Genomic DNA, 27,234 nt, shown 5'->3' on the forward strand with positions numbered 1-27,234 from the left:
ACATTTTCTCAGTCCTCTTCCTTTATCTTATTTCACTGTTTATCTTCTCATCCTTGATAGACTTTCTCAGGGTTTTCACTGACCCTCTTGATTCTCCAACAGTATTTTGCATGCACACCCAGAAAATATGGATGTTCCTAAAAACTCAACCTTGGCCCTCTTTCCTCTTCTCTTTCCTTTCCCTTGATCTTATCAGCCATCATGATATTTAACATCTTTTGCAGAGTGGACTCCCAGATCTAAAACCAAGCCTTCTCTTTTGCTCAAGACTCGTATTACCATCTTACTATTAGACAAATTGAATTAGATCTCAAACTCAACCTCTCTAAAACAGAATTACCTTTTCCCAAATCCCATGCCTCTTCCAAACTTCACATTTACTACATTGGATATCGCCAATTCTCATCCTTACACATCAATTTCTCCCACAAAATCTATGCTCTAGCATTCTGTTTCATTTGTATTACTAACCCAAGCTGTCTCCCATCTCTGTACTGTCTTCTCTCCTTGAACTGTTCTCCATGCTCACATCTGGCTCATAGAATCTCCATCTTCTTTCAGCTCAACTGCCACCTTTTGCGCGTCTTTTATAGTTTCCTTCAATGCTACTGTTTTCCTCATATACTCCACATGTTGTCTTGTTTAGATTAATGGTACATCATGCCTCTCCTATCCAATGCCATGGGAAATCTTGAAATCTAGTCCACACCAAGACATGATGATCTTTTAAATTCCATTATCTGCAGAATCATAAATTGCATTCTATGAAATCTGGATTCATTTTGATAATGGGATGGGGTCAGTTGCATCTCCTCCCAGTCACCCCCCCCCCCCCAGAAATATAGCAATGCATTTAGAAAAAATAGCTGAAGATCAGAAGCGATAAGAAACTTTATTTAAAGAGCAAAAGTTCTTAAAAAAAATCTAATCAAACATTACATAGTTGAAATCAGAGTAAATAGTACTTAAAAGAGTAAATACTAAAGCAGAAAGATTCAATTCAAAACTTTCTTCCTACAAGTTAGTGTCTCCAAATATATAGTAACAAACAGCACACATATGCTGGTATTGTTGGTATAATTTTCACAGTAGTTTACTATTAAGAAATTCTCTGTGCCTGATACAAAGTCTTCAGTGCATGGTGCTGCAGTTCTCACGGTCTTAGATGTCTCAGCCTTTACTGTGCGTGGACTAGTGCTCCTGCTCCCTGGCCATAACCAAAACCCTTTGGTCCAAAGTTCTTTGCGTAGCAACCTATGAGAGACAGTAACCAAGAAAGAAACCCATTAATTTTGTTAGAATTGGGTGTGCTTTTCCCAGGTCTCAGTTTGATTGAGGCAATGTCAATAAGGCTAGATTAAGACTTTGTTCTTAGAGAAGGCCACGACATCGGAGGTGATGCTGTAGCATGCAAGTGATTTGGATCTGAGTGAGGGGGTACTGTGCAGTCACCAGCCTCACTTTCTCCTTTAGAGCCATCTGGGTTCAGTAGATAGTTATGTATCAGGATACCTGGAGATGATTCTAGATGCAGAGAGATCTTGACCTTTAAGATCTTTCCCAGGTCTCAGACTGACTAAGGCAATGCTATTCAGTGATTAAGGGTGGGTAAGAGAGAAGAGGCAATGAAGTCATGACCTCCAAAAGAAAAAAATAAGTTGGGAGGGTAAGACCCTCAGGGTTTCTCAGTTATTAAGGTAGGTAAGGAAGAAAAGAGGAGACTCTTTTGCATATGAAACCCAAAAAGTCAATCTGGGAGGGGAAGACCTTCAGGGTTTTTTTGGCCAAAAAGAGAAACAATTTATTTATATTCACTCTGAACCAATCAGGGCCCAAATAGTGACCAGGTGGGCTTATAAGGCTAGGCCAGAATTGAGACAAAGCATGGTCTCTTAACCTAATCAAAAACAAAAATTAAGACCCTCAAGAGTGTCTGACCAAAATAGGAACAATTGCTATTTACATTCATCCTGAGTCAAACAGGGATCAAATAAGGACCAAGTGGAGGACCTATTGTTGGTCAATCTATGAGAGCCAGTTTGAGGGAAAAGACAAGTAGGTTAATAAAATAAGATCTGTGATAAAGATCATATCGGGTAAGTTGGAAAATACATATGTATGTGTGTGTATATGTTTAAAACATGTTTCTATAAGTATATACATATATCTGTATATGGATACAGATAGTATACATGGGTATATAATTAAATTCAATATTATGATTCCATGTATATCAAATAATAAATAATTGTACATAATTACATACATATTTTCAAACTATTTAAAAGGTGAAATAGGAAGAAGCAGCTCACTTGATGTAGATTAGGTTATCTGCCTAAAGACTCTTTGAGGCATGTGTTTTCATAGGACTAATTCCATAACTTACACCTCACTTTCTCAGAATGTCATCCCTGGCCATTTAGCAATGATCCTATTTGGAACTGAGGCCAGGCTCATTTTTCCATAGCATTCTAGAAGGCAAACATATCCCATAATTTTTCAGTTAAAGGGAGAACCTGTGTGGAATATTTGTCTAACAGAGTAACAGCAATTAATCAATGAATAAGCAATAAGAAGCATTTCCTCTCTTTACCTTTGCAATAGATTTCCCCTTCTTTCTCTGTCAGTGTGGTTGACTCAAGGCTCTTTCCACATTTGGCACAGCGGAAACAATTCTTGTGCCAAGGCTAGAAAAGATAAAAAAAAAAAGTCATCCAAGTGAGAAGCCTGCCGCATCAGATATAGCCATACGTTTTATGCCAGAAGACTTTGATCCATAAAATAAACTACATGGTATTTACAAGGGAAACCAATTCTTGTGAAATTTAGTTATCAAAACTGAAAAACTAAATTCTTGATCTCATGTTAAAGACCCCCAATTCTTGGGGTTAAGAAGATTCGATTCCAGTCTTAGATATTTTCTAGCTATGTGCCTATGTAACAAAGTTAATCTTTCTCAGCCTCAGTTTTTTTCATCTGCAAAATGAGAAAAGTGAAGAAAGCATTCATTGCACAAGGTTGTTAGGAGGGTCAAATAAGGTAACACAGGTAAAGCACTTTGCAAACCTTAAAGTATTATAAATGCTAGCTAAAATAATTATTTAATAAACAATATAATATAGAAGAACTCTCTCCCTACCCTTTCTTTCTCTCCCTCTGCCTTTCCTTCCCTTTCATCAAGATTAAGTGACTTGCCCAGGGTCACTCAGCTAGCAAGTGTCCAAGTATAGAAAAAAAATTTCCATATAGACCATCTCTGATCAACAATATTCAAAATCAGTGCAGGAAAAAGATAAATTAGACAAAGACTTACCTTTCCTGCTCCTATTACTTTTTCAGCTGCATACACTGAATCCCCACATCTGGAACACTTCTCAGCTCCTCCAAATTTCTGGGCAAATTTGGAAGTATTTGGATTTGTTGTGGGCCTGTGAGGCTGCACACTTAAGAAAGTGAAGGGGGGAAAAAATCAGGTAAGATTTCCCAAAAGGCACCATACAAACTATGCAAAGAAGGTGATTAAAGTATTATTACTCTTTGACTCAAATATTTCATTGTTAGTTAGATACCCCAAGGAATTCAATTATAAAGAGAATGGCTTTATATTTTCCATAATATTTATAGCATTTTTTTCTAGTAGCAAAGAACTGAAACAAAGTGGATGTTCATCAATTGGGGAATGGCTAAACAAATTGTGGTATGTGAATGAAATAGAATATTACAGCTTATAAGACACAATGAAATTTATGATCAACACTGAAAAGTATGTAAAGACAAAATAGTAAAGTAGGCAGAACTAGGAATATTCATGTACAACAGTGTAAATGGAAATTTTGAAAAATAACAAAACAATGGAAACTAAATACTGTGAAGTAATGTCCAAGTTTGGTCCCCAAAAAGACATATGAGCAGTCACTCTCGTTATTTTAGCAAAAGAGGGAGACCATGGGTGCTGAACTTTGCCTGTGATGCCAACAGGTTTAATGTATTGGTTTTACTGAACTGTAGTGTTTTTTTTTTAAATTAATTCTCTGCTTTTTAAAGGATGGATCTCTGGGAGGGGATATGTTGCAAAGTGTGATTGACATAAAAAAGATAAGAATACTTTTTTTTTTTTTTTTTTAGTTTTTGCAAGGCAATGGGGTTAAGTGGCTTGCCCAGGGCCACACAGCTATGTAATTATTAAGTGTCTGAGGCCGCATTTGAACTCAGGTCCTCCTGACTCCACTTTGCCACCTAGCTGCCCTAAACATATTTCTTTATTAGTTATCACACAAAAAAAAATTAATAAGTATTCTTCAATTTATCCTCAGAGTTTCAGTTTTCTCTCTGGAGGTAGATAGCATTTTTCCCCCATCCCTTTGAAATAATGATTAAGTTCAAATTTTAAAAATTGACATTTGTAGAAAATGTAAACAAAGAAATCTATTATTTAAACCTTAAGTCAATCTTTTCTGTAAACCAATGCTAACTAGGCTTTATAGTCCAAAACCAGTGACAACTTAAGTTTTTTAGCTTGTTACAAAAGTAACTGTGTATCCTGTACAACTTACAAGCAAATTCCATCTTTAAAAGGAAGGATAAGGAGGAGTCCATATGATTGTGAGGAATTCCGCAGGCAGTTATGGAAACAAAACAACTGGTTCAAGCATTGTATTGTTTGTCATTTGTAACTCCTAAGATAGTGCCTTAACTTTTGTTTTATTTGGAATTTTTTTTTTTTTTTACACTGGATCACCTTCCAAATGATACTGACATAAAAAAAAAGGTGTCCCTTCATGTCTGATTTCCAGGGATTGCTAAAAACAATGAAAGCAAATTTAAACCACTCAGGAAACTTCTAACACTTGTAAAAAGGATTTCCTCAGGGTGAACAAAAATAGAATCCATATGGTGGGGAATGCAAATAAAGGGGATACAGTTTGGGGGGTGGGGAAGGAATCATGTATTGAAGGTTCAAAGAAAAAATCTAAGCCTATTGTTCATGAAACTTGAGGATTCCATTCCTCTTTGAAAGTTTGTTAAAGCAGCTTGACTAAAATGAGTTTAGACTATACCTTATTTCTAAGCAAGTTTGTTTTTGAATTTGCTAGCTAAAATATAAACTAATTATAGAGTTTCAAATTAGGCAAAGCTTAGACAATTTTCAACCCTATTTTCTTTATATAAAACCTCTCAATATCCCAGGGAATTCTCTTAGACAACGTAATTTGTCTAAGTTAAGCATTGGCAGAGAAATGTTCCACATCTGGAAGCTTCCCTATACTAATAAAATCTCAGCAACTAAGTAACAACAAAAATAACTTAGAATATTGACCTGGGTTCTATGTAAGGAAAATTCGCAATTTCACATACAATCCCCTTCTATACCACATATATATGGGAAATGTATTGTTAAAGTTTTTTTTTTTTTTTTTAATTCTGATGATCTGCCAAGCATGGCAGGCCTGGATTGGCTGTGATCTGCCCTGGTGAGTAGCCTTAAGTTATCATGTAGTCTTCCTACCACCACAACTAAGTCACCAACTAGTTTGAATGGAAATGTAGGGTCGGATTTAGTTTTCATTATGAGTGAAGAATTAAACAAATAATCTAAAAACCTTAGTTCAACATAGGAGTAGTTGAGATATGGAGAGAGAACCCAAAAGAAGGGCCTTCTAGGCCTTACTCAACGATTATGTAATAACAATGACAATGTTGAATCAACTGTCAAACTTTGCAGAAAAATTCCTGGAAAAAAACCTAAAGAAATGGTTGAGCTGTGTCTCCTTAGGAGAGAGAAGGACATTCTATAAGCAAGGGAAGAGAAGCAGGTGTTCAGGAGACACACTGGGAAGACAGGCCGAACTAGAACAAAAGAACCCCATCAGAGGAGTGTTTAGTTTTGGATAGATAAGCCAAAAAAGGTCAGACTCCGAAGAGTCAATCCTTTCCCACAAAGGGTTGGAGCTTTTTTGATTTTATTTTAAATAAAGAGATGGGTAATATCTATGAGAATAGGGTCAGAATTCAACCAACTGATAGATGAATCAAATTTAAAGAGTCAAATTTAATCTGCACTCAAAGGGAAAAGAAAAACTTAGAATTGAAATGACTAGGTTATAAAGCGGAAAAGAATCCAAGTGCCATTGTAAACAATGAAGTGAATGAGTAAAATTAGTTAACAAAACAATCTCCTAACACTTGAAGGGATGTATACATCCTTTAGAGAAACTGTAGGAACCTATATATTCTCTTCAAGGCTTTCAATATACTTGGTGGAGAGGCAGTGAGGTGATACAATGGTCAAAGTATCGATCCTGGAATCAGAAAGACTTGGGTCAAATCTTGTTTCAGACATTCATTAACTGTGTGTCCCTGGGCTGTTGATTTAACCCTGTTTGCCACAGTTTCTCATTTGTAAAATGAGTTGGAGAAAAAAAACGGCAAACTACTTTGGTGCCTTTACCAAGAAAACCCAAATTGGGTCATATATGGCTGAAATGACTGAATAACAATATATACTGCAACAGTAGTCATACCGGCCTATTTGCTGTCTCTTCCCAATGATGTCCTATCTTCTATCTATTTACATTTTCATTGACTGCCCCCCCCCCCCAATTTAGAATGCTCTCCCTGTCCCCATCTTGGAATCTCTAGGTCCCTTTAAGTCCCATCTAAAGTGATACTTTTTATTTATAGGAAGCTTTCCTTGATTCTCCCCCAACCCTCCTAATGCATTTCCTTTCAAAACTACTTTGAATTCATCTTGTATATTTGGGATATGTATTACTTGAGGACAGAGGTTGATTTTGCTTTTTCTTTATATTCCCAGGGCCTGGAACATCATCAACATTTAATAAATCCTTGTTGATTGAATGTCTGAAGAGGTTAAATGCATGTAACTTATAAATACAGAAGTTTTAAAAACATGTATGAAACTCTTAAATGTTCATTCCTTGAACATCCATTTTCAGAATTCACTTCTGAAGACCATACAACTTCCAACTTACTTCTCAGGCTTGATGCCCAGCCTCTCTCCTCTGTCCATGTTAAGAGTGCCTGCTCCTTGGCCATAGCCATACCCTTTGGGTCCATACTTCTTTCCATAGCAGGATTTGCAGTAGACCTCATCATCATGAATTGCCACAGTGGTGCTGTCTAAATTTTTCCTGCAAACCACTAGAGAGGAAAAGAAATGATACTTGAGGAAAAATGTCCCAAAGGCACTCATTTTTCTTAGAACAATGACAGTACACACAATTAGTTACAAATGTCAAAAGGCACTCTTCCTAGCATGCTATGAAGTCACTGTGTCATGTCCCTAAGCCAGGGAATGGCAACAGAACTGGGGGAAAATAAAGAGAGGACTCTATTCTATTCCTTTCATTTTTAAATCATGGAAATTCAGAGTTCAGTTGGAGTAGCCTTGGGCTTTAACCAGACCTAGAAACTTTGGCATTCCAAGATATTTAAGTTAGAAACATGGCCAGCCTTCACATATATGACTGCTTCTCACCATTCTATATCCTCATCCCACAAGTTTCTACAGGATGATCTAGCGGAAGACATGTCTCACCTAGAGGGAGGAGAGATCTGGGTTTGAATCCTTAGATACTTGCTAGCTCTATTACTATGTTCAAGTCACTTAACTGCTGTGAACCTCAACTGCCTTACCTGTAAAATGGTGATAACACCTCGTCTTCACAGTGTTGGTGTAAGAATCAAGTGAGACAATGAATGCAATAAGCTTTGCCATATGAAAATCAACTGGAATGTGTATGTCCCTAAACCTGTATTTCATCAGTAGGAGATATTCTTGGTGAAGAGCTTCCCAGTCCCAAAGCAGACCACTCATTACTCTATACCTTGTAGTTTCAGATCAGAGTTTCTTAATCTTTACACATGTCTTTGTACCCCTTGGGTGAAGCCTCTGGACACCTTCTCAAAGTAAAAAATTTTAAATGCATAAAATAAGTTATAAAGGATTACAAAGGGAATCAAAGATATTGAAAATACAAATGTCAAAATATTTTTCTCCTTGCTTCAAGTTCAGTGACCCCAGGTTAGGAACCAATGAGTTAAAGAATTGTTTAGAGTACCTGAGTGGCTAAGTGACTGGGCAAATAGTTAAAATATGTCTCAAAGGTAAGACTTAAACCAAAATCTCTCTGATTCCAAAAACAGGCCATGATCCATTTCAGCACAATGACTTTCATAATAATCATTACCTCATGAATGATAAAGTCATAGCTTGGCATGAACCAAAAGGATTAAGAGCTTTCTCTACTCCCTCCCTACAGTCTTCCCTTTCCCAAATACATTACTAGAATTAGGATTTCACTTTGCCTCTCTTCCATCATCCACCAGCACAGATTAGAATTCTGTCAGTAGATGTTTAAGGAGAATTAGCTGACATCTGGGAGACAATTGGCATTTGACTTCAACATCTCTGGGACTGTTTCTTATCTATAAAATGAGAGGTCTCTAGTCCCTTCCAATTCTACTCATCTCCCTCTTAGCTACAAGACAATATTAAACTTCTTGTAGTACACTGGAGGGCAACTGCTCTGATTGGTTCCTTGCCAAAGACATCTGTATCCCTTACACAAAACCAACACCCCTTTCTCTCACTATTATCACCATCCTTCTAACCAAGTTCGAGAAAGGTATTGAGAACTGGGACCATAAAATATCTAGCAACCAAAATAATAGTTGAGTAGAAAAGAGGCTTCTTACCCATGACCCATCCTGTTGGAACTAAAACTAAATTACAGTAGATGGGATGCTTCTATAATTACAGGCTAAAGAGTTCTGAAATTGTTTTGGTGGAAATGATGCTCGATATTCTTTGGCAGCCTGTACATGAGATAGAAACATCACTTACAAATGGGCAACCGGTGTATAAAATGACATATGGTAACTGCCCAAGAGCTGAAAAAAATCTGACTCATGGTCTAATAAGCAATGTTGCCTTAAAGTTCAATGGTTCATGCAGTGTTTACTGAACTGAATTGATGTGATAACATAAGGGAAAGGGCTGCATAATCTATCTTTGGCAGCACAAATTACTGGTAAAAATAGCAACTAAAAAAAAAGCCATATCTTTTAAAGAGCTGAGCTTTTCATTTTGGTGAAGTCTAGTGAGTTCAGAATGTAGGGAACCCCAAGTATGGAAAACCCTTCCCATCATGCAGATCTATATTTAATTCAGATAAATCTGTAGAAGTCCCAGAATTTCCCAAGACTCGGGAAGTTGAGTCCTGCCCATGGTTATCTAGTGAAGTTTGTTCATTTTTTCCCCATGGGATTTTCTTGGCAAAGATATTAGAGTGGATTGCTATTTCCTTCTGTCAGCCCTCCATCAATGGGCCATGGAAAGCTTAAGCAGTACAGTGAAAAGAGATCTTGATTCAGAAGTCCTCTGAATACTAGACCCCCTCTATTTGCAATCTTGTGATTCTGGGAAGTCGCTTATCTTTTCTGGGTCTCAGAGATATTTTATCTGTAAAATCAAAGAACTGGACCAGATCCTTTCTAAGTCTAGGGTAGTGTTTAATCCTATGGTGCCTTTCACTGTGTCAGCTAGGGATGGCTGAATCACCCAGGTGGCCAGTGGAGCGAGAATGCCAGACCTGGAGGCAGGAGGACCAGAGATCGAACCTGTCCTCTGACTATTCCTAGCTGTGTGACCCAGGGCCAGTGAGTTGGCTTTCTGCCTCAGTTCCCTCATCTGTAAAATGTGGACGATAATAACAACATCAACTCCCCAAGAGTGTTGGGAATATCAAATAAGATAATTTTTGCAAAGTGCCCTACTATCATTAGGGGCAACTAGATGGTACAGCTAATAGAGTGCTAAGTTCGAATCTGGCCTCCAACACTTACTAGCTGTGTGACCCTAGGCAAGTTACTTAATCTCTATGTGCCTCAATTTCCTCATCAGGTAAAATAAGCTACAGAAGGAAATGGCGATCTACTCTAATATCTTTGTGGGAGGGGATCATGGAGTTATGGAGAGTTATGAAGTAAAGAAGGACAGAAAAACAGCAATGCAGGTTTTCTTGGCTTTGTGTCCAGCTCACTACTCACTGAGACATGCTTCCTCTTGAGTACAGGACTATATCTTGTTTCATCTTTGTATTTCTAGTTCATCACATTTAATAATTAGGTATTTAAGAAAGCTTGAACTGAATATATTTATATATGAATTTACAAAAAAACACATATATATACATTTGTGAATGTATATTAATATACACACACATTTTTGCCAAATTTTTATTTGATATATATTCACATATCTGACTTATATTCACACATATATGTGCATATACTTATATACCCATAGAAGTCTGATTTTTAGTACTCCAAGGTCAGATTTCTTCAAAATGTCACCATTTCAGAGACAAATAGAATCTCAAATTAACAGAAAAAGCCAGTAATTGTGGACCAAGTACAATCTCACACATAGTAGCTCCTTAAATGTTATTGTACTAAAAGTAATGGTTGCACAGCTGGGTCCCATTTAATGTGAATAATGATTCCTGCAAAGTAGCCAAATATAGTTGAATTTACACTATTCAAAAATTATAATTATTTTAAAAATGGCAATTGGTTCCAGTCCAATGGAAACACGCAGTCCAAATAGAGACAGAGCTGTACAAAGGAAGTACCCGGCTAAACACAACTGTGTCAAGGTCAAGGCCCGGTGATTTCATGGGATGAGAACTTCCTTTCAGTATAGGTCACAAGGCTCATCAAAGTGTTGGTCTTTAGAGTTGCCTGAAGCTGTGAGTCTAAACTGTGATCATAGCAACAAGAGGCAGGCTTTGAACCTGGCATCTTCCTGAAGCCAACTAGAATGCTCTACCCACTGCTAGAAAGAAGATGTGATATTTAAAAAAGTGGACCTTTTCAGGGCATTTTTGTAAAAAAAAAAAAAAACTTCTTAACTTACATATTTTAATTGACTCACTAAAGCTTCTGGAAGTAATGACTTTTTTATTGAGGAAATAAATGTTCTGCAAATTCATTTTTTCTTTCAAAAGTACCACTAATTCCAATCTGCAGAGAGAAATTGTAGCTATGACAAAGAGATGGGCAGTAGTGAGAATTTTCTGGAAGACCAAAGCCTTCAGTCTAATTGTGCCCAAAACATTGAATTTAGAAAAGCTTCCAGCCAATCCAATGAGGTAGGGCCAGTCAGGGAGAGATTTATAAGTCTTTTATTGAGTAACTTAAGAATCATGAGTTTGAAAAAAACAGCTAAATCTTGGTTTCAATCTTTTTCCTTATTTCTCTTCCTAACTAAATACTTCAGAATAATTTCTTTTTAACTAAAGAAAAAAGATCTTGAAATTGGATCAAATCTTTCCTAACCTCAGGAATTTAAAACTTTATTTAAACAAATGAGATGTTTTCTTCTCCTCTTTAAAAATGCAGCTAAATTACTATTTAATTGACAGTTAGGCTTAATTGATATTTTTTAATCCCTGGAATTTATGATGTCATTGGTACGGGGAACTCTTGGAGTGAAAATTACCTCTATCCATTTCAGATTGGTACTTTTTCTGGAAACCTATTCTTGGGGGTGGGCACCAAGAATATAAGGGACTAATAAATGATTCCATATATATGTCTGAGACATATTGCACTCAGATCTTTCTGATTCCAAAGCTAGCTCTCTATTCACTATACCATACAATCAATTACTAAATATTTTTAAGGACTTGCTTATATATATTTGCTACTATGCTAATTACTAGAGAAAGAATAAGGGGTACAAGATATTCCCTGCCCCCAAGGAGCTTACAGTCTAATGGAAAGAACAATATACAAAGGAAGCTATATATAGGATTAAAAGGAATTAATTAACAAAGAGAAGGCAGTAGAATTAAGAGGGGTTGGCTTCCCACAGAAGGTGAGCTTTTGCATTGGCACTTAAAGTCAAGAAGGTTGATAGTTGGCGCAGAAGAGGGAGAGTGTTCCAGGAATGAGGGACAGCCAAAGAGAAGAAAAGTGAACATCTAATCTACTGGGTTTTTTTTTTCATTAATCTTTACTATCTTTATAGTACAGGAAAATTACTGTACAATTTGTTTATAAATATCGTTTACCATGCTGCTTGTATGGCACCCATTTCTCAAAGTATCTGGATATCCTTCAAGGTTCAACTCAAATGGCACCTCCTCCTTGAAGCTTTCTCCAATGCCCCGAGTTACTGTCTTCTCACTCCTCATTTTAGGTTTTGACTTAGCGGTGCACATATGGCATCCCCCCAAAATATAAGCTTCTTGAGGGCAAGAGCAGTTTCATTTTTGTCTTCAGCAACAAGCATGGATCTAACTCATAAATGGGCACTTAATATAAGCACTCCATTGAGACAGACAGCACAATTAAAGAGATAAGAGGAAAGAAATGCACAGAAATAAACAGAAAGTAGGGAGAGACAAAAAGAAAGTGGAGGAGGGGGAGAGAGGGAGAGAAATTGCATGTCTATCTGTGCTTCCCTCCCATAGTTAAAGCTTGATAGCTGTAGAAGTAGTCATGCTTTGAGAGATTTGTGCCAGCAGAGGGTACAAGCTTTTTTATGTCCTACCAAGCTAGAAATGGAAGGGATGGGACTGCACAGACTATCATGTCTAGCTTAGAGGCTTCAAGAATGGACTGTGGGCGGCTAGGTGGCGCAGTGGATAAAGCACCGGCCCTGGAGTCAGGAGTACCTGGGTTCAAATCCGGGCTCAGACACTTAATAATTCCCTAGCTGTGTGGCCTTGGGCAAGCCACTTAACCCTATTTGCCTTGCAAAAACCTAAAAAAAAAAAAAAAAAAAAAGAATGGACTGTGGACAGACTATCATGCCCAGCTTAGAGGCTTCAGGGATAGAACTGTGGACAGACTGTCATGTCTAGCTTAGAGGCAGTCAAAGAAATGGTTGAGAGACCACTGGATTGGAAGTCAGGAAGATCCTAATTCAAATCTCACCCCAAAAACTCTTAATAGCTGTAGGATCCTGGACAAATCATTTAACCTCTGTCTGCCTCAGTTTCCTCTTCTTTAAAATGGGATTCACTTACCTCCCAGAATGGTTATATAAGGCTTAAAACAAGGGGGGGAAAGGATCATTAAAAAAAAAAATAATACCAGGGCAGCTAGAGCACTGGCCCTGGAGTGAGGGGGACCTGAGTTCAAATCTGGCCTCAGACACTTAATAATTGCATAGCTATGTGACTTTGGGCAAGTCATTTAACCCCATTGCCTTAAATATTTTTTTTAAATAAAATATTTACCTAGCTTGATGCAGTAGAAAGAGATATCAGATTGAATCAAAAGAAATGAGTTCAAAAAAAGACTATCAGTGCTAGGATGACCTTGGATAAGTTGCTTAATTTTGAAGGTGAACAAAATGGATTTTAGAGTCTCTTTCAGCTTGAAATGTAAGTTTGCTTCAATCTGGACTTCAGCCCCTTTTCCCCTAAATTTAGGAAAGTTAGATAGAAGATACCTACAACTCCTTCTATCTTTGTCTAGTAGAAAGAGAGCATTGGATGGTCTAAGGACAAAAATTCAAAACCTGGTTCTGCTGTTTACACCCTATGATCCTAGGCAGATCATTAGCAACTACCCCCCCCCCTTTGTCTACAAAATGAGGCAGATGAGCAGGTTTGACCTCAAAGGTCCCTTCCAGGTCAAAGTCTAAATCTATGATCCGATGAGAGTATTTGTATTCAGCAGGCCTGGAAGGAGTCAGGAAATCATATCTCTGAATAAGAGGGGATAGGAAAAGGAGCTGTGTTTTCATTGGAAGAAGGATCTACCAGTTGTGGAAGCTCCATCCACTACTAAGGCAGCTGGTCTTTAAGTTGGTGTATTTAAAGCACTAAGTGCTAGTCAGAGAGCCGAGACAAACACTGTTCTTGCCCTCGAGAAGCTCCCATCCTAGTAGAGAAAATTGAGGTCAATAACTGTATCTTTATATGGCTAGAAATAAATACACATAAAACTGTGAGAGTGTGTGTGTGTGTGTGTGTGTGTGTGTGTGTGTGTGTGTGAGAGAGAGAGAGAGAGAGAGAGAGAGAGAGAGAGAGAGAGAGAGAGAGATACAGAGAATATAAGTAAATAGAAGGGCTGTCTCAGAGGGAGGCTAGATGGGAAAGACCTCTTGAAGAAGGCAGGACCTGAGCTAAGGTAGGATTCAAAGTCAGAAAGACCTGAGCTTGAACCCTTCACACTATTCCTCATATGACTGGCCCCCTAACAAATAAGGTCACATGAGGGTAAGGTTACTTACTGCACAGAAAACAACATCTGTGGAAGCTTCTTCCGTCACACTGTACTTCCTCAGCATGGTACACCGTTCTTCCACAGGCCCCACATTTGTTACCACCTCCCCAGTTGGGCATTTTGACTAGAGATGGAAAAAAAAAAGAACATATCTATAATATCTTTAGAGCTAGGTATTAACAAAAACAGACAAATGTAACAGAAATCTCAAATAACAGAAGATAACTGGAGACTTAACTTTGCTTAGAAAGTAATATTACCCTTCAAAATAACCTCATCTTTTCTCATCTGAGGTTGCCAGATCATTTCAGAGGAGTTTGGTTTGTTATACAAGACTGTTTCTCCATGACAAAGAATTTTGTTCAGTGGAACAGTCTAGATCTCCAGGTAGGAAATTTCAACTACTCCCCAGGAATTCCTTCCTGGCCAAGGAAAGTAGGGGTTGCGAACAGGGGTCATCTACCATTCAGCCCTCAAGCTAAAACTTGAGAATCATGGGGCTAGTTGGGAGAAAGAGCTTTGGGTTAGGTTTAATGACTTGTAGCAGATCCAAATTCATTCCATTTATTGAAAAAATGCTATCACAAATTTCATAGGGGAAGCAGAGACCATCACACTGTCGTTCAAAAAGCACAGCTATTATTTGTTGGCTCAAAATTTAAAGTAATCATATCAAGTGTTAAATCTGTGACTAGTCCACTTGTACACACAAAGGTTTTACTTTAACTACAATAAACACCCGTCCAGATGGAGATAATTTAAGTTTCTATGCTTCACTAATCTGGGGTATTTTTTCCCGGATGGAAGTCAAGAAATGGCGCCAACATCAGGGCTTTGTCCCTCTTAATGCCTGTCAGGATGAATGCAGAGTCCAGAATTTACCTCATAATCATTGTGAAGAGTTCAGGATGGTCCTTGAACAAAAGCCTGAAGTTACCAAGAGGGTGGAAGCCCAAATTCTCAGCCACCTTTGCATGAGCCAATGTTCATGATCCTCCCTTCCCACATGTCCTCAGGCAAAATAAAAGGGCTCTACTTCATAACAATCAGCATCCAGACATATGGACACATACAACGCAGATAATACACCAAGTCAGATTTACTTATAATCACAATAATCTGTTGTTGAAAACAAAATGAAAAACCAATTCCCTCCCTTAGAAATGAGCTCCAGCATGGTCAAAAAAGAAGTCAGTCTTTGTGTTTGTTTGATCGATTGTTTGACATGTTTGGCTTTGGCAATTCTTCAAGACTCGGCTCAAATCCCAATATTTTCAAGAGGCTCTTCTTAGTCCCTTCCTCCCCCAATCACCATCACATCAATAATAACTTCCCCTCAGGGATTGCCTCCCATTTACCTCTTTAGTCTTTTACATGTTGTCTGTCCTATTAAAATATCAGTTTCTTGAGGGCAGGGAACTTCTCCTGGTCTTTCTTCCTATTCTTAGTGCCAAGGCACAGTGCTTAGCATATAGTAAGCCCTTAATAAATGATTGATTGTGTTCTCTTGAACAGTTGACTGACAGAGGCCCACAGAAATCTATTTGCTATGTCATCAATCTAAAAGGCAGCTTAATCACTACAGAAAAAGATGGTATGAGTGCCCAGGGGATTCTTAACCTTTTTGTTTCTTGTGCCAGTCTCGGGCAGTCTGGTAAAGGCTATGAACCTTTCTAAAAATACTTTAAAATGCATAAAACAAAAATGTAGGGTTACAAAGGAAGCCAATTATACTGAAAAATAATTTTATATGTATGTGGATAAACAAAGACATACATGTTTTAACTTTCACAGAGCCCTTAGTAAGAAACCAGCTTTAAAGGGATTTCTTAACACTTTTTTTGACTAGGTAAGATTACATCAGATGTCAGTGCTACCAATAGAAATAAAAGAAGAGTCTTCTATTCCAGATAATGTAGCGAGTGAACTTCAGCCCACTATCCTAACTAGTAAAGATTAGCTTAGTATGATCTGTAGTCATTCTTATAGCACATAATAGCACGCATTAGCTTTAAGGTCAGCCTTCTCCTGGGAAAGGATCATCAAATTAGTCCAGGAAGTTGAGTTCAGATTACAGCATTCCCTTCCTGCTTAAACAATCCTGTTTGATTTGATATTTGTCAATGTGGTAGATTCCTAGGTTAGTATTTTTCATACTCATTCACCAGTAATTTTAGTACAGAAGCAGGACAAAACAGATGATTTTCAAAATTCAGAAACAGCTGACATTCCATTGTTACATAAGCAACAATACACCAAATGTCTAAAAACATGAAGTTAAATTTCAAAGTTTTATTTATTCTTTCAGTACTACAAATCACTCTTACTTTCCTCATAAGACAGGTGCCCTATTGTTGAAACTTGGAATGAAACTCGATCCTGATTGTAAATGGCAAGATACAAATAATACTTGGGCTTTTCAGCCAGGACTGGGAACACTACAGCTATTTAGTTAGGCGTATTATCCATGATTGTAATCAGGTGTTCAGTCCTCAAGGACTCACTTCAAGGTCACCACCACCCTTCAAAATCCTTTGACTGATGGAGCTCTGCCAACAATTATTAGGATTCTTCAAGTTCATTCAGCAGGCAAACTGTCAGGTCAGGTGAGTAGGTGTCTACATTCAAAGCACTTGCAGAAAAGGGACACTTGGAAATAGATGAAAAATCCCAACAGTTCAGAGAGACTTCCCAAGTTTTATATGCTTACCTAGGCATCTCTCACTAGAGGGTCTTGAAGGAATGTCAAAGCTGTCTGGATAGAGCATTGACCCTAAAGTCAGGAAGATAGGAGTTTAAATCTAGCCCTTTGGTTTTCTCACCTATAAATGAGGATATATCACCCACACATCCCAAAAATGCTATGAGCATAAAATAATAATTATAAAGAGTTTTGCAAACCTTACATGCTGACTTTTTTAAAAAATCATTTTCATTATCACAGAGAATCATCTGAGTTGAACATCCTTTTTTGTTTGTTTTTTTGCAAGGCAATAAAGTTAAGTGATTTGCCCAAGGTCTGAACACCCTACTTCTAAAGTAAATATCGGGTAAGTAATCAGATTTTCAGAGTTATGACAAGATCAGATGAACCACTGAACAAAAAGCATTGATTTGGGGTTTGAGCATTGGGTTTAAAGGTAGAAAGAACAGCTCAGGGAATCATTTAGCTCATCTCCTAAAGAGGGGTTATTCCCAGATAATGATCATGGTCCTTGAGCTAGAAGGTACCTCAGAGGCCATCCTGTCTATATCCGGTATGATAACAGATTCATTGCTCTTTCCATTGCCCTATATAGCTTCCCAGAATGACCATAGAGCTCAATTTGGATTCATGACTCCAAATGCAATAATTTTTCCACTAGTCAGTTATTCATCAAGCCTTGATAAAACACTTATTATCATTGGCTAAGCCCTGGGGATACAAAGAAAGGCAAAAATAGTCATGGCTTTTAAGGAACTTGCATTCTAATGGGAAAGATCACACATGGAACAAAATAAATGAGATAATCTCAAAGAGAAGGAACCAGCAGTAAGAAAGGCTTAGAAAGACTTCATGAATAAGGAAAGGTTTTAGTTGACAAAGGAATAGAGAGAATCCAAGCCATGGAAGTGAGGAGGAAAAACATTCCAGAGATGTCAGAAGTCTATAAAATGTGTGGTCTAGTAGGAGTATTTATCTTTTTTTGACGGGGAGAGAAGGGAATGACTGTCATAATTGTTACTGCAACAGTATGGGCATCGTTAATGTAGAAATTACTTCCACTAATGCAGACAAGCTGCTCTCTGGTTGCTTAGGGACAGTAAGAGGTTACATGGCTTAACCAAGGTCATATATGTCTTATATATCTATTCTTATCTTAGAGACAAGATTTGAACTCAAGTCTTCCTGACTTCAATACTGGCCTTCTATCCACTGTTAGCACACTGTTTTTTTCCCTTAATATTCCACAAGGTAAATATTTAATCCAGAATCACAGATTTGGTTCCAGAAGGAACTTTAGAGGTCAAATTCAAGCCTCACTTGTCAGATGAGATATTATGAACTCCTCAAGGGTTGTTTGAAGATGTTTTTCAGGCATGTCTAACTGCTCATGACCCCATTTGGGGTTTTCTTGTCAAAGATACTGGAGTGGTGTGCTGTTTCCTTCTCCAGCTCATTTTACAGAGGAGGAAATTGAGGCCAACAGGTAAAGTGACTTGTCCAGGCACTCTATCCACTTGCACTACTTAGCTGCCCTTCCTCAAGGGCAGGGATTGCCTTTTATCTTTATATCTCCTGACTCAAACTAGGTGCTTAATAAATGTTTTTTTGGCTGTCTATTCACTGAACTTTCTAATTTTATGTTAAATTTATGGCCAATATTTCTTTTCTAACAATTTTCTTTCAATTGGATAGTTTACCAAAGGATCTCTTAAATTATCCTTTGTTTCATTGTAAGTTCAGGTTTAATAAACAGAGGATTCCCCATATTATACTTTGCTATAGATAACATTACCCTATTTCAACAGGAATAGCTGTGTGACCTTGGGGTAATTTGACCTGGAAAGTAGCAAGATCCAGGGAGAAGAATGTTGAATTTGTAGTCAGAAGACTGACCTGAGTTAAAATTCTCTTCCACATGCTACCATATATGACCTTGAGCAAATCACTCTCTGGTCTAGGTTTTGGTTTTCTCAATTTTAGACTCCTAGAATCACAGATAGCACGTTGGAGCCAAGAGAGCATCTAATCCATTGGTTCTCAAAGTATGGCCCTGGGCTAGAGGGCCTGAGACCTTTTCCTGGAGTCCATAAGGTTAAAACGATTTTCATAATATCTGTCACTTATTGAATCATTTCAGTTGTTTCCAACTGTTTGTGACCCTATCTGAGGTTTTCTTGGCAAAGAGACTGGAGTAGCTTTTCATTTTCCTTCTCTAGTTCATTTTAAAGCTGAAGAAGTTGAGACAAGCGGGGTTAAATGATTTGCCCAGATCACACAACTAACGTGTCCGAGGCAGGATTTGAACTCAATTTATCTATCCTCTGCACCACCTAGTTTCCCCCATAATAATTTTAGGGTGTTTTAATTTCTGATATAATAAATATTGATAGTTATAACCAACATAAACAAAGGTTCTTTGTGGGGGGGGTGGTATCCTTAATGTATTTAAGGGTATAAAGGGATCATGAAGTCAAAAAGTTTGGCAACTGCTGATCTGGTCCAATCCCTTCATTTTAAAGTTTGCTCAAGGTCATCTATGGTAGTGTGAGACAGAAAGAATTTTAACTCAGGTGAATCCTCTGGCTACAAATATAACTTTCCATTGTATCTTGCTGCCTCCCCTGCCAAGTTGGGGTCACAAAGCTAATAAGTTGTAGAACCCAGGTCTTCTGAGGACAACCCACATTTCTACAACATTCCATAGCACCTCCCAGCAAGTGGAGAAAGACATTAAAAAAAAAAAAAAGCCTGGCTGGGAAGCTCCAAATTCAAATGAGCTTTAATGGAATTTTATTTTAATCCACGTGAAAAAGTTTCACCATTTTCCTGTGCATGGCAGGGACTTGATCTTCAGGAGTCAAAGTCAATCAAACAATGTAAAGTTCAGCACTCTGGACCCCTTTGAGTTGGTAACAGCCAGTACACCCATCTGCCATTTCTCTGGCATTCTTGGCCTTACTCCACAGTACAAAAGTCAAGATTGCATTTTTCATGCAAATGTCTGGCCTTGCAACCCCACCACAGCTGACATCAATCATGGCAAAAATGAATTCTCACTCAACAAATCTGGCTCACATTCCTTTCTCAAATCCTCATGCATTAATTTACAGAATGAATGGCAAGGAAAGAAATAAAACCTCACTTTATAGGCATCTTAGAAAGTAGCCCAAGTATAAGAATTTTCTAACTTTCTGGGCCCGGCCTTTTGTTTTTAATATCTAGAGTAGCCAATTTCATTGGGGGAATCTGTCACCACAAGAAGTCAAGTTTCATAAGCCTTAATTTATTTCTGAACACCCATGTATATTTTATCTAGTATGGGTTTGCTTAGAATCCACACAGAATTCAAGGAAAGGACCAAAGACATGTTTGTGTGTGTGTGTGTGTGTGTGGTGGGGAAGACAGAAAAATTTTCTATGAATTATAAAGACTGAATCTGACTTTCCTAATGGTGGGCTACATCATCCTCATTACAAAACTTGGCTGCAAAGCACAAAATCATCACCTACCACAGATATACTTAGGCTGAAGCCAATGACATGATTTAAAATCTGAGGGACCCAAAGTTCAACAGTACATTTGCCATTTCTTCAAAAGAAAAACCACTGGGGTGATGATAAACGTATTTTCTGGAATGGATCCAGCTTACAGACTAGACACCAAATGTTTCTGGAAGCTTTTTTTCCCCCCCCTTTCCTCAACAGGAAATAAGGCTTTAGTATTTCTTATATCCTTGACAGGATGAACTTTTCAATATAAGGTAGACCTGTATCTTAGACCTCTTCATTTTTTTTAGGAAAAGAAACTTTTTTTCTTCTCATTTTTCAATCTGTATTTCCCACTTCTAGCAAACAAATCATCCCTTTAAAAAAAAAAGGAAAAAATTCCTTTAGCAAATGAATCTAACACACATTGATATTGGAAGGAGCTAGTGACATAGTGGATAAGGGAAACTGGCCTTGTGTCAGGAAAGCCTGAATTCAAATTTGGTCTCAGACTCTCTGTTTTGTGACCCTTGACCTATCCTCTGTCTTGTTTTCTCAACTGTAAAATGGGATAATAGCACCCATTTCAGAGGTTGTTTTGAAGATCAAAGGAAAGAATAGTATCACAGTGCCTAAAAATATTGAATAAATATTTAATATTTAACAAATAATTAATATTTAATGCTTAATAAATATTTGTTCCCTCCCTTTCCTTTTCATAATAGTAATATACAATATTTGGACCCCTTCTTTCAAGGGAGTTCCATTTATTAACCAAATAAGCACATAACTACTGACAGAGAGGAAAACAGGAGGAAAAAAGCAAAATAATTCTTGCTCTCAGGAATGTTTGTCCTGGGTGGCTAAGTGGCATAGTGGATAGAGCACTGGCCCTGGAGTCAGGAGTACCTGGGCTCAGATCCGGCCTCAAACACTTAATAATTACCTAGCCGTGTGGCCTTGGGCCACTTGACTAACCATTGCCTTGAAAAAAATCTAAAAAAGAATGTTTGTCCTAGTAGAGGAGGAAACAACAGGTATACAAAGTAGGTAATAGCTAAGGTATGCAAAATAAACACACAGTTATTCCAGATTTTGGAAAGAGAACTCTAAAAAGTAACGCTGGAAGAAAAGCCTCCAGGAGGTTCCCCTAGAGTTGAGTCTGGAAGCAACATAGGGAGAACAAAATCACTAGGCCTAATGATAACCTAGACCTCAAGGCATCATTTAAAAGTCACTTTGAAATTAAGCTTGTTCTAGGAGAATCCCCTCTGAACAGAGGTGCTGGATTCAAGATACAGAATGAAAGCTATGTTTTTGGATAGGGCCAATGTAGGAATTTGTTATTGCTTAACTATGTATCTTTCTTCCAAGGATTTTGTTTTTATTTCAAGTTGGAGAAGGGTGTATGGAAGGGGGGGGACAGGGACTTGGTAATTGAATAATAAAGTAAAATTTTAAAACTTTTCAATTAAGCTTGTTCTACAAATACCCAAGAATGACTCATTTTCCCTACTACCTGCTTAAACTTCCACCTTCTAGATAACCTTGTAGGGAAGAAAACAAGGATCAAAACTAGACTTTCAAGCTTAGCAAGGTTCTTTCATCCATCTTCCTCTCTAAATAGAGTTACTACCCTTAAACCAGGCTATTTGCTGGTCATCCCTGCTGGCATTCTTCTAACTCCCACAAGACCTGGAAAAAGCTAAACCTTGGCTTCAGGTGCCTCCAGATTTTTGCACTAGGGTAGGAACAGGTGAGATCTCCTTACCTTGGCCAGATTTCTCTGCCTATTGATCTGTGCTTTTCAGGAAAAACCCAAGTGCTAGAATGCCATCAATGTCTCTTTCTCTAGACTTCCTTACTTGATGACCTCATTCACTCTCATGGCTTCAATTATCACCTCTTGGCAGACAACTCTCCCTAGGGCTCCCAGTGAGACATTTCTAACTGATTGCCTGGCTTCTCAGTCATCATCACCTCAGACTCAACATGGTCAAAAAGGAATTTATCATTTCCTCAAACCTGTCGTTCCTCCAAATCTCCCCATTTCAGTTGATGGCAGCTCCATTTTCTCAGTCCTAAACTCTCACCCTGCCATATCTGAGTCTGGCTAATTCCCCAAGTTTGGACTCCAACCTACCTTTTCTAGTTAAATCAGTGCCCTCCATATACTCTGCATTCCAGCCAAACCAGACTATCTTCTAGATTGTCCCAGCTCATCCCTGTTCCTCCAATTATGCTCCTTAGAACATCAAGCTCCAATCCCCCTAGGCATGTATTAGTGAGGAATCTTTTCTAGAATCACTCACATCACTCTGTTTGGTTTTCTCTTTAAGTGCTTATATTATAACCTGTATTATAATTTTAATTCAAAAATCATTCCATGTACAGGGAAATGTACTTATGGCAGACAAAAAACAAATACTCCCAAGCCCTCAAAGAGTTTACATTCTACTTCTATTACTTGTAACACCCCCACCCTCCAAGTAGATTCCAAGCTTTTGAAGAAGAGAAATGATTACACCTCTGCATTCTCATTATATACCAGCAGAGTATACAAAAAGTCCAATTACTGTAATGCCTAAAACATTCAAGTGGAGAAATGCCCTTCTCTCTCTCTACTAAGTCAAGCCTAACCTCCCTTTAAGAGAAAACTTTTCCTAGGAATCTTTTAAGGATTAGCTCCAACCCATTCCAGTGTCTCCCTCCAATCCTTCCTCCCCCCTCCCTCAATTCCTTCTTTCAATCCTTTGTTCCTTCCCACCTCCCTCCAATCCTTCCTTTCTCCATTCAATCCTTCCTTCCCCCTCCTCAAATTCTCCCTCCCTCCCTTCCTATCTCTATTCCTTCCTCTACTCAATACTTCCTTCTTTCAGCCCTCCCTCCAGTCTTTTTTTCCTTCTTCTGCATTGCAATTTATGGTACAACCTAAGCTATATACTTTGGGTCAAATCAAACTCTAAAGCCTAATTACAAATGAAGTGCTAGCTTAGCCCTTCTCCTAAAGCCAGTGACAGAAGTTTTGCTCTGTATTTTGTATGTATGATTTCATTTGTCTCAATACAGAGCATGGTACAGTGGAAAATGGACTGGAGTTGACATCAGATTCAAATCCTTTTCTTTTCATTTTGTATTTCTGTGACTGGCTTTAAGTCAAGGAATGTTTATTAAGTGCCTACTATTTGCCAGTTTCTGTACCATGAACTGAAAATACAGAGAAAGACAAAACTACTCCTTGCCTTCAAGAAGCTTACATTCGAACGTGGCAGACAGTATGCAAACAACAATATACAAACAAAATATATGCACGATAAATTAGAGATGGCTTAAAGGGAAGGCACATATTAAGAGAGCAGCTAGGATAGAGCACCGGGCCTGGGTTTATGAAGATTTCCAGAGTTAAAATCAGACCTCAGACACCTAACCAGCTGTATCACTTAACCCTTTTTTTAAAAATATATTTGCCTCATCTGTAAAATAAGCTGGAGAAGAAAAAATGGCAAACCACTCTACAGCTAATATTAAGAGAAACCAGGATAGGTCTCTTTCAGGAGCTAAGACATAGGAAATCATATTTCTAGACCTTTTTCCTGATATATTGAAAATGGGGGCTTGGACTTGAAGGACTGGTTTTTTTTGTTGTTGTTGTTTTGGCAAGGCAAATGGGGTTAAGTGGCTTCCCCAAGGCCACTCAGTTAGGTAATTATTAAGTGTCTGAGGTGGGATCTGAACTCAGGTACTCCTGACTCCAGGGCCAGTGCTCTATCCACTATACCACCTAGCTGCCCCAACTTGAAGGACTTTTAAGGTCCCTTCTGGTGCTTTATAAGGATCCTATGGTGTGTTTATTGATCTTTTGATACTGATCCTTTTTCTCATATCCAATGCTATGATGCCCATAATACACTATTCAGCTCCAAAGTAATCACTTGGTACCCAGATAATACTTGTGAAAATGACTTAATTTGTTCATTGCTTTGGCAATAGAAACAGCCAAAGATAGCTCAAGATCAAGCCCTGGTTCAGTGGAAATAATTTGGAATAATTGCAGTTATTTGGAAACATGGTCCCAGGGCTCCCCTGCCAGCTCTGGCTCTTGGTTCCAATGTGATCTAGGGCAACTTGCTTAACATCTCCAGACCTGTTTTCTCAACTGGGACATGAGGGACTGGCCAGTTCGAAGCTGATTACTTTCCAAGTGAGGCTATCGATGCCCCAGAGAGGTTTTAAGCAGCTTGCCCAGGTTCACAAGGCTAGTCCTCAGGTTTACATCCAGAATTCCACCTACTACTCATGCTGCTGTGTTTCAGGCAAACCATATTTGGGTTTACATAGGACACTGTCCTCAGATGGGCTAGCCCATTTCTACAGGTTTCCCAGAAAGTGTAGACATGCTCTTTGGGGGTTCCTGAGATAACTTCTCAGAACCAGTCTTCCCAAACATCCTAGGAATTCACTGAAGAGAGCAGTCAGGGAAATGGCTTAATATCATTGGAAATCAGATCCAGGTGATACAAACCAGATCTTGCCTGGGGCTTATGGGGGGCCCACAGAAGCCCTCTGCCTAGTATCATTGGCTGTGTTTGGCAGGGTACCAAGCTTGTTGAATTGGGTGGAGTAGCATGGTGTTTGGGGAAAATACAATTCAAATAACCATCTGGCTTCCTGTTGGAAAGTACCTGTCTTTACTGCTATCAGATGCCTGCAATCTAGAAATCAGTGTCTTTTGAGGTTTCACTAGGATCTCGGGCCAGTCGATAGTCCCTTCTTAAGGAATCCAACAGGAAGCTTTCTCTATATGTTGTCCAAACAGCCTGTCTTGAAAGGTTAAGTAATCAAGTGTATAAAAACAGCAATATCAGGTCAGTCTGTAAATAAGCACACATTACCCAAGTCAAACTTAGTAACATTCAACCCATAATCTCCAACAGATAACCTGGTGATGATGAGTGAAGTCATGATGCTGCTTCTAGAGAGGCTGTACCTTGGTCTGTAATTCTGTGAGTAAGTTTAAGAAAACCCTCTCATTAGATGATCTCACCTATGGAGTGGTCTCATCAAAGCTGGTAGCTCTCAACGGGTCAGATTTGTAAAGTCGTTTCCGACATTAAAGATTCCCTCTTCCCCTTTGTAACTACACACCCAAGCACACCCTGGTTTTCACCGTGGCTTATCACTCTGAAAAATGAAAATGTTTTCCATTGATAAGCTCCAAATAAAATAGAGGAAAGAATAATATTGAAGGCGTTCTACGGACGTGGATAAGATATTCTTAGAGTCAAGAAACATCTGGATACTTCCTGGCTGTGAGATTCTAGCCCAAGTCACTCAGTCTCATGGACTCGGGCAATTTTCTTTGGATTTTTCTACTAAATCACAGCCAGGTGGGGAAAGGGACTAAGTTTCATTCCCAGAACCCTTGTTTAGAAGTGTTTTAGGATCATTATCACAGCACCCAGGTGAGCTGCATAAGGGATCATTTTGCTTTTATGCATGAGAAAAGTGAGGTGGCTGGAGGTAAAGGGTAAAATCGGAAGCTCAGGGTCATGCCACTCCTGAGCTGTAGGGCCAGGTTGTCAGAGTCCCAGTCAGTGCTCCGACCACATGGTGCAGAGGGGAGAAAATTCATTCATTCAACAAGTAATTCTGAAACGTAGAATGGCAAGTCCTACGGGATCCCAGCGGAACTGAGGTGCGCACAAGGCGCTTCTTTCTACTTTACGTCGGAGGCTCAGGTCCAGTCCCCCTCAGCCGCAGTACCTGCGGGGCAGCCGGGGCAGCCGCGCGGCCAGCCTCGGGGTCCGGGCTGCCGCCAGGGCCCACCCAGCACGGCGTCGCAAAGTTCCCCATAGCCTAATTCAACCGTTCTCCCCGCCCCCCAACTCCTGGACTAGGCAGGGCGTCGGAGCCTGGAAGAGTCGGGGACCCCCCCCCGGTATCCCAGGGAGGTCCGGCGCCTAGGGGGTCGGGGGGGCCATGCAGGAGCAGACTGTCAGACTCGGCGTCTAGGGGGGCCACGGGGGGCTCGGGGAGCGGCCGGACACGCACCAGCAGAAACTGGGAATCTGGCGCGGAGAATGGGAAGCGGGGGTGGGGCGGGGCCGGGGGGGGGTCCTCCATTGCCCCCTCCCCCGCCACAGACACACAGACACACACACAGATACACAGACACAGATACACAGAACACACACACACACACAGATACACAGAACACACACAGACACACACACAGACACACTCGGCCAGTCCTCCCATCTGCCTTTTGCAGGGAAGACCAAACTCCGAGCTCCTTGGGCCGCGGACCACGGGGGGCCTGGGGGGGAGGGGAGGGGGCCCCGGGGAGCCCCCACTTACTCCAGGCGCGGGCGGGAGCCGGGCAGAGGCCGCGGGACGGGAGCGGCGGCAGCGTCTCCGGGGGGCGGCCGAGCCGAGCGAGCGGGCCTGGCCGCCGCGGCCCTTTAAAGGCGGCCTCCGGGGCGGAGCTCCGGCCCAGCCCGCCCCCCGCCCGGGCGCCCCCCGCCCCGGCGCCCCCCGCCCCCCGGCCCTGGCGCTCGGGCCCAGGAGCTGGGGGGGGGGGGGGGGGCTGGAACAAAGGCTTCCCGGATCGCGGCCGCCTTAGGCACGGCCCGGTGCGAGCCGGGGGGACCGCGAGAAGTGAGGGGGAGCCGGGGAGCGCCGCGGCGCCCCGGGGGGACCCCGATGCTTGAGGGGAAGGGAGCCCTCCGGGGGCAGGGCCCGAGCGGCGCCCCTTACCGCGATTATCCGCCGCTCCCG

The 27,234-nt window shown here is 39.8% G+C and overlaps 1 protein-coding gene across 2 annotated transcripts; it reads right to left on the reverse strand.

Moving 5' to 3' along the window:
• Positions 1-870: 870 nt before the first annotated feature.
• Positions 871-27,231, reverse strand: CSRP2 (cysteine and glycine rich protein 2). Of its 2 annotated transcripts, none has more exons than XM_074226472.1 (6): positions 27,214-27,231; positions 14,273-14,389; positions 6,993-7,161; positions 3,314-3,443; positions 2,594-2,687; positions 871-1,254 (listed from the first exon to the last, which is right to left on the reverse strand). In XM_074226472.1, the coding sequence occupies exons 2-6, from the start codon at positions 14,382-14,384 to the stop codon at positions 1,178-1,180; spliced, it is 582 nt and encodes a 193-aa protein (XP_074082573.1). In that variant the 5' UTR covers positions 14,385-14,389; positions 27,214-27,231; the 3' UTR covers positions 871-1,177. The 2 variants fall into 2 exon arrangements, with proteins under 2 accessions (XP_074082573.1, XP_074082574.1); XM_074226473.1 differs by lacking the exon at positions 27,214-27,231 and adding an exon at positions 26,815-26,905.
• Between the last annotated feature and the right edge of the window lie 3 nt (positions 27,232-27,234).

The sequence above is a fragment of the Macrotis lagotis genome, chromosome 2, assembly GCF_037893015.1.
Source record: "Macrotis lagotis isolate mMagLag1 chromosome 2, bilby.v1.9.chrom.fasta, whole genome shotgun sequence".
Classification (NCBI taxonomy): domain Eukaryota; kingdom Metazoa; phylum Chordata; class Mammalia; order Peramelemorphia; family Peramelidae; genus Macrotis; species Macrotis lagotis.

Bases quoted from the DNA above. Each gene is read 5' to 3' on its own strand.
- CSRP2 (XM_074226472.1), bottom strand. From the start codon at position 14,384: ATGCCCAACTGGGGAGGTGGTAACAAATGTGGGGCCTGTGGAAGAACG. The intron at 3,444-6,992 runs GTAAGTTGGAAG...CACTTTCTTAAG, and splicing joins CTGGGCATCAAGCCTGAGAA to TGTGCAGCCTCACAGGCCCA. The intron at 1,255-2,593 runs GTAAAGAGAGGA...TGTCTCTCATAG, and splicing joins AGGGGAAATCTATTGCAAAG to GTTGCTACGCAAAGAACTTT.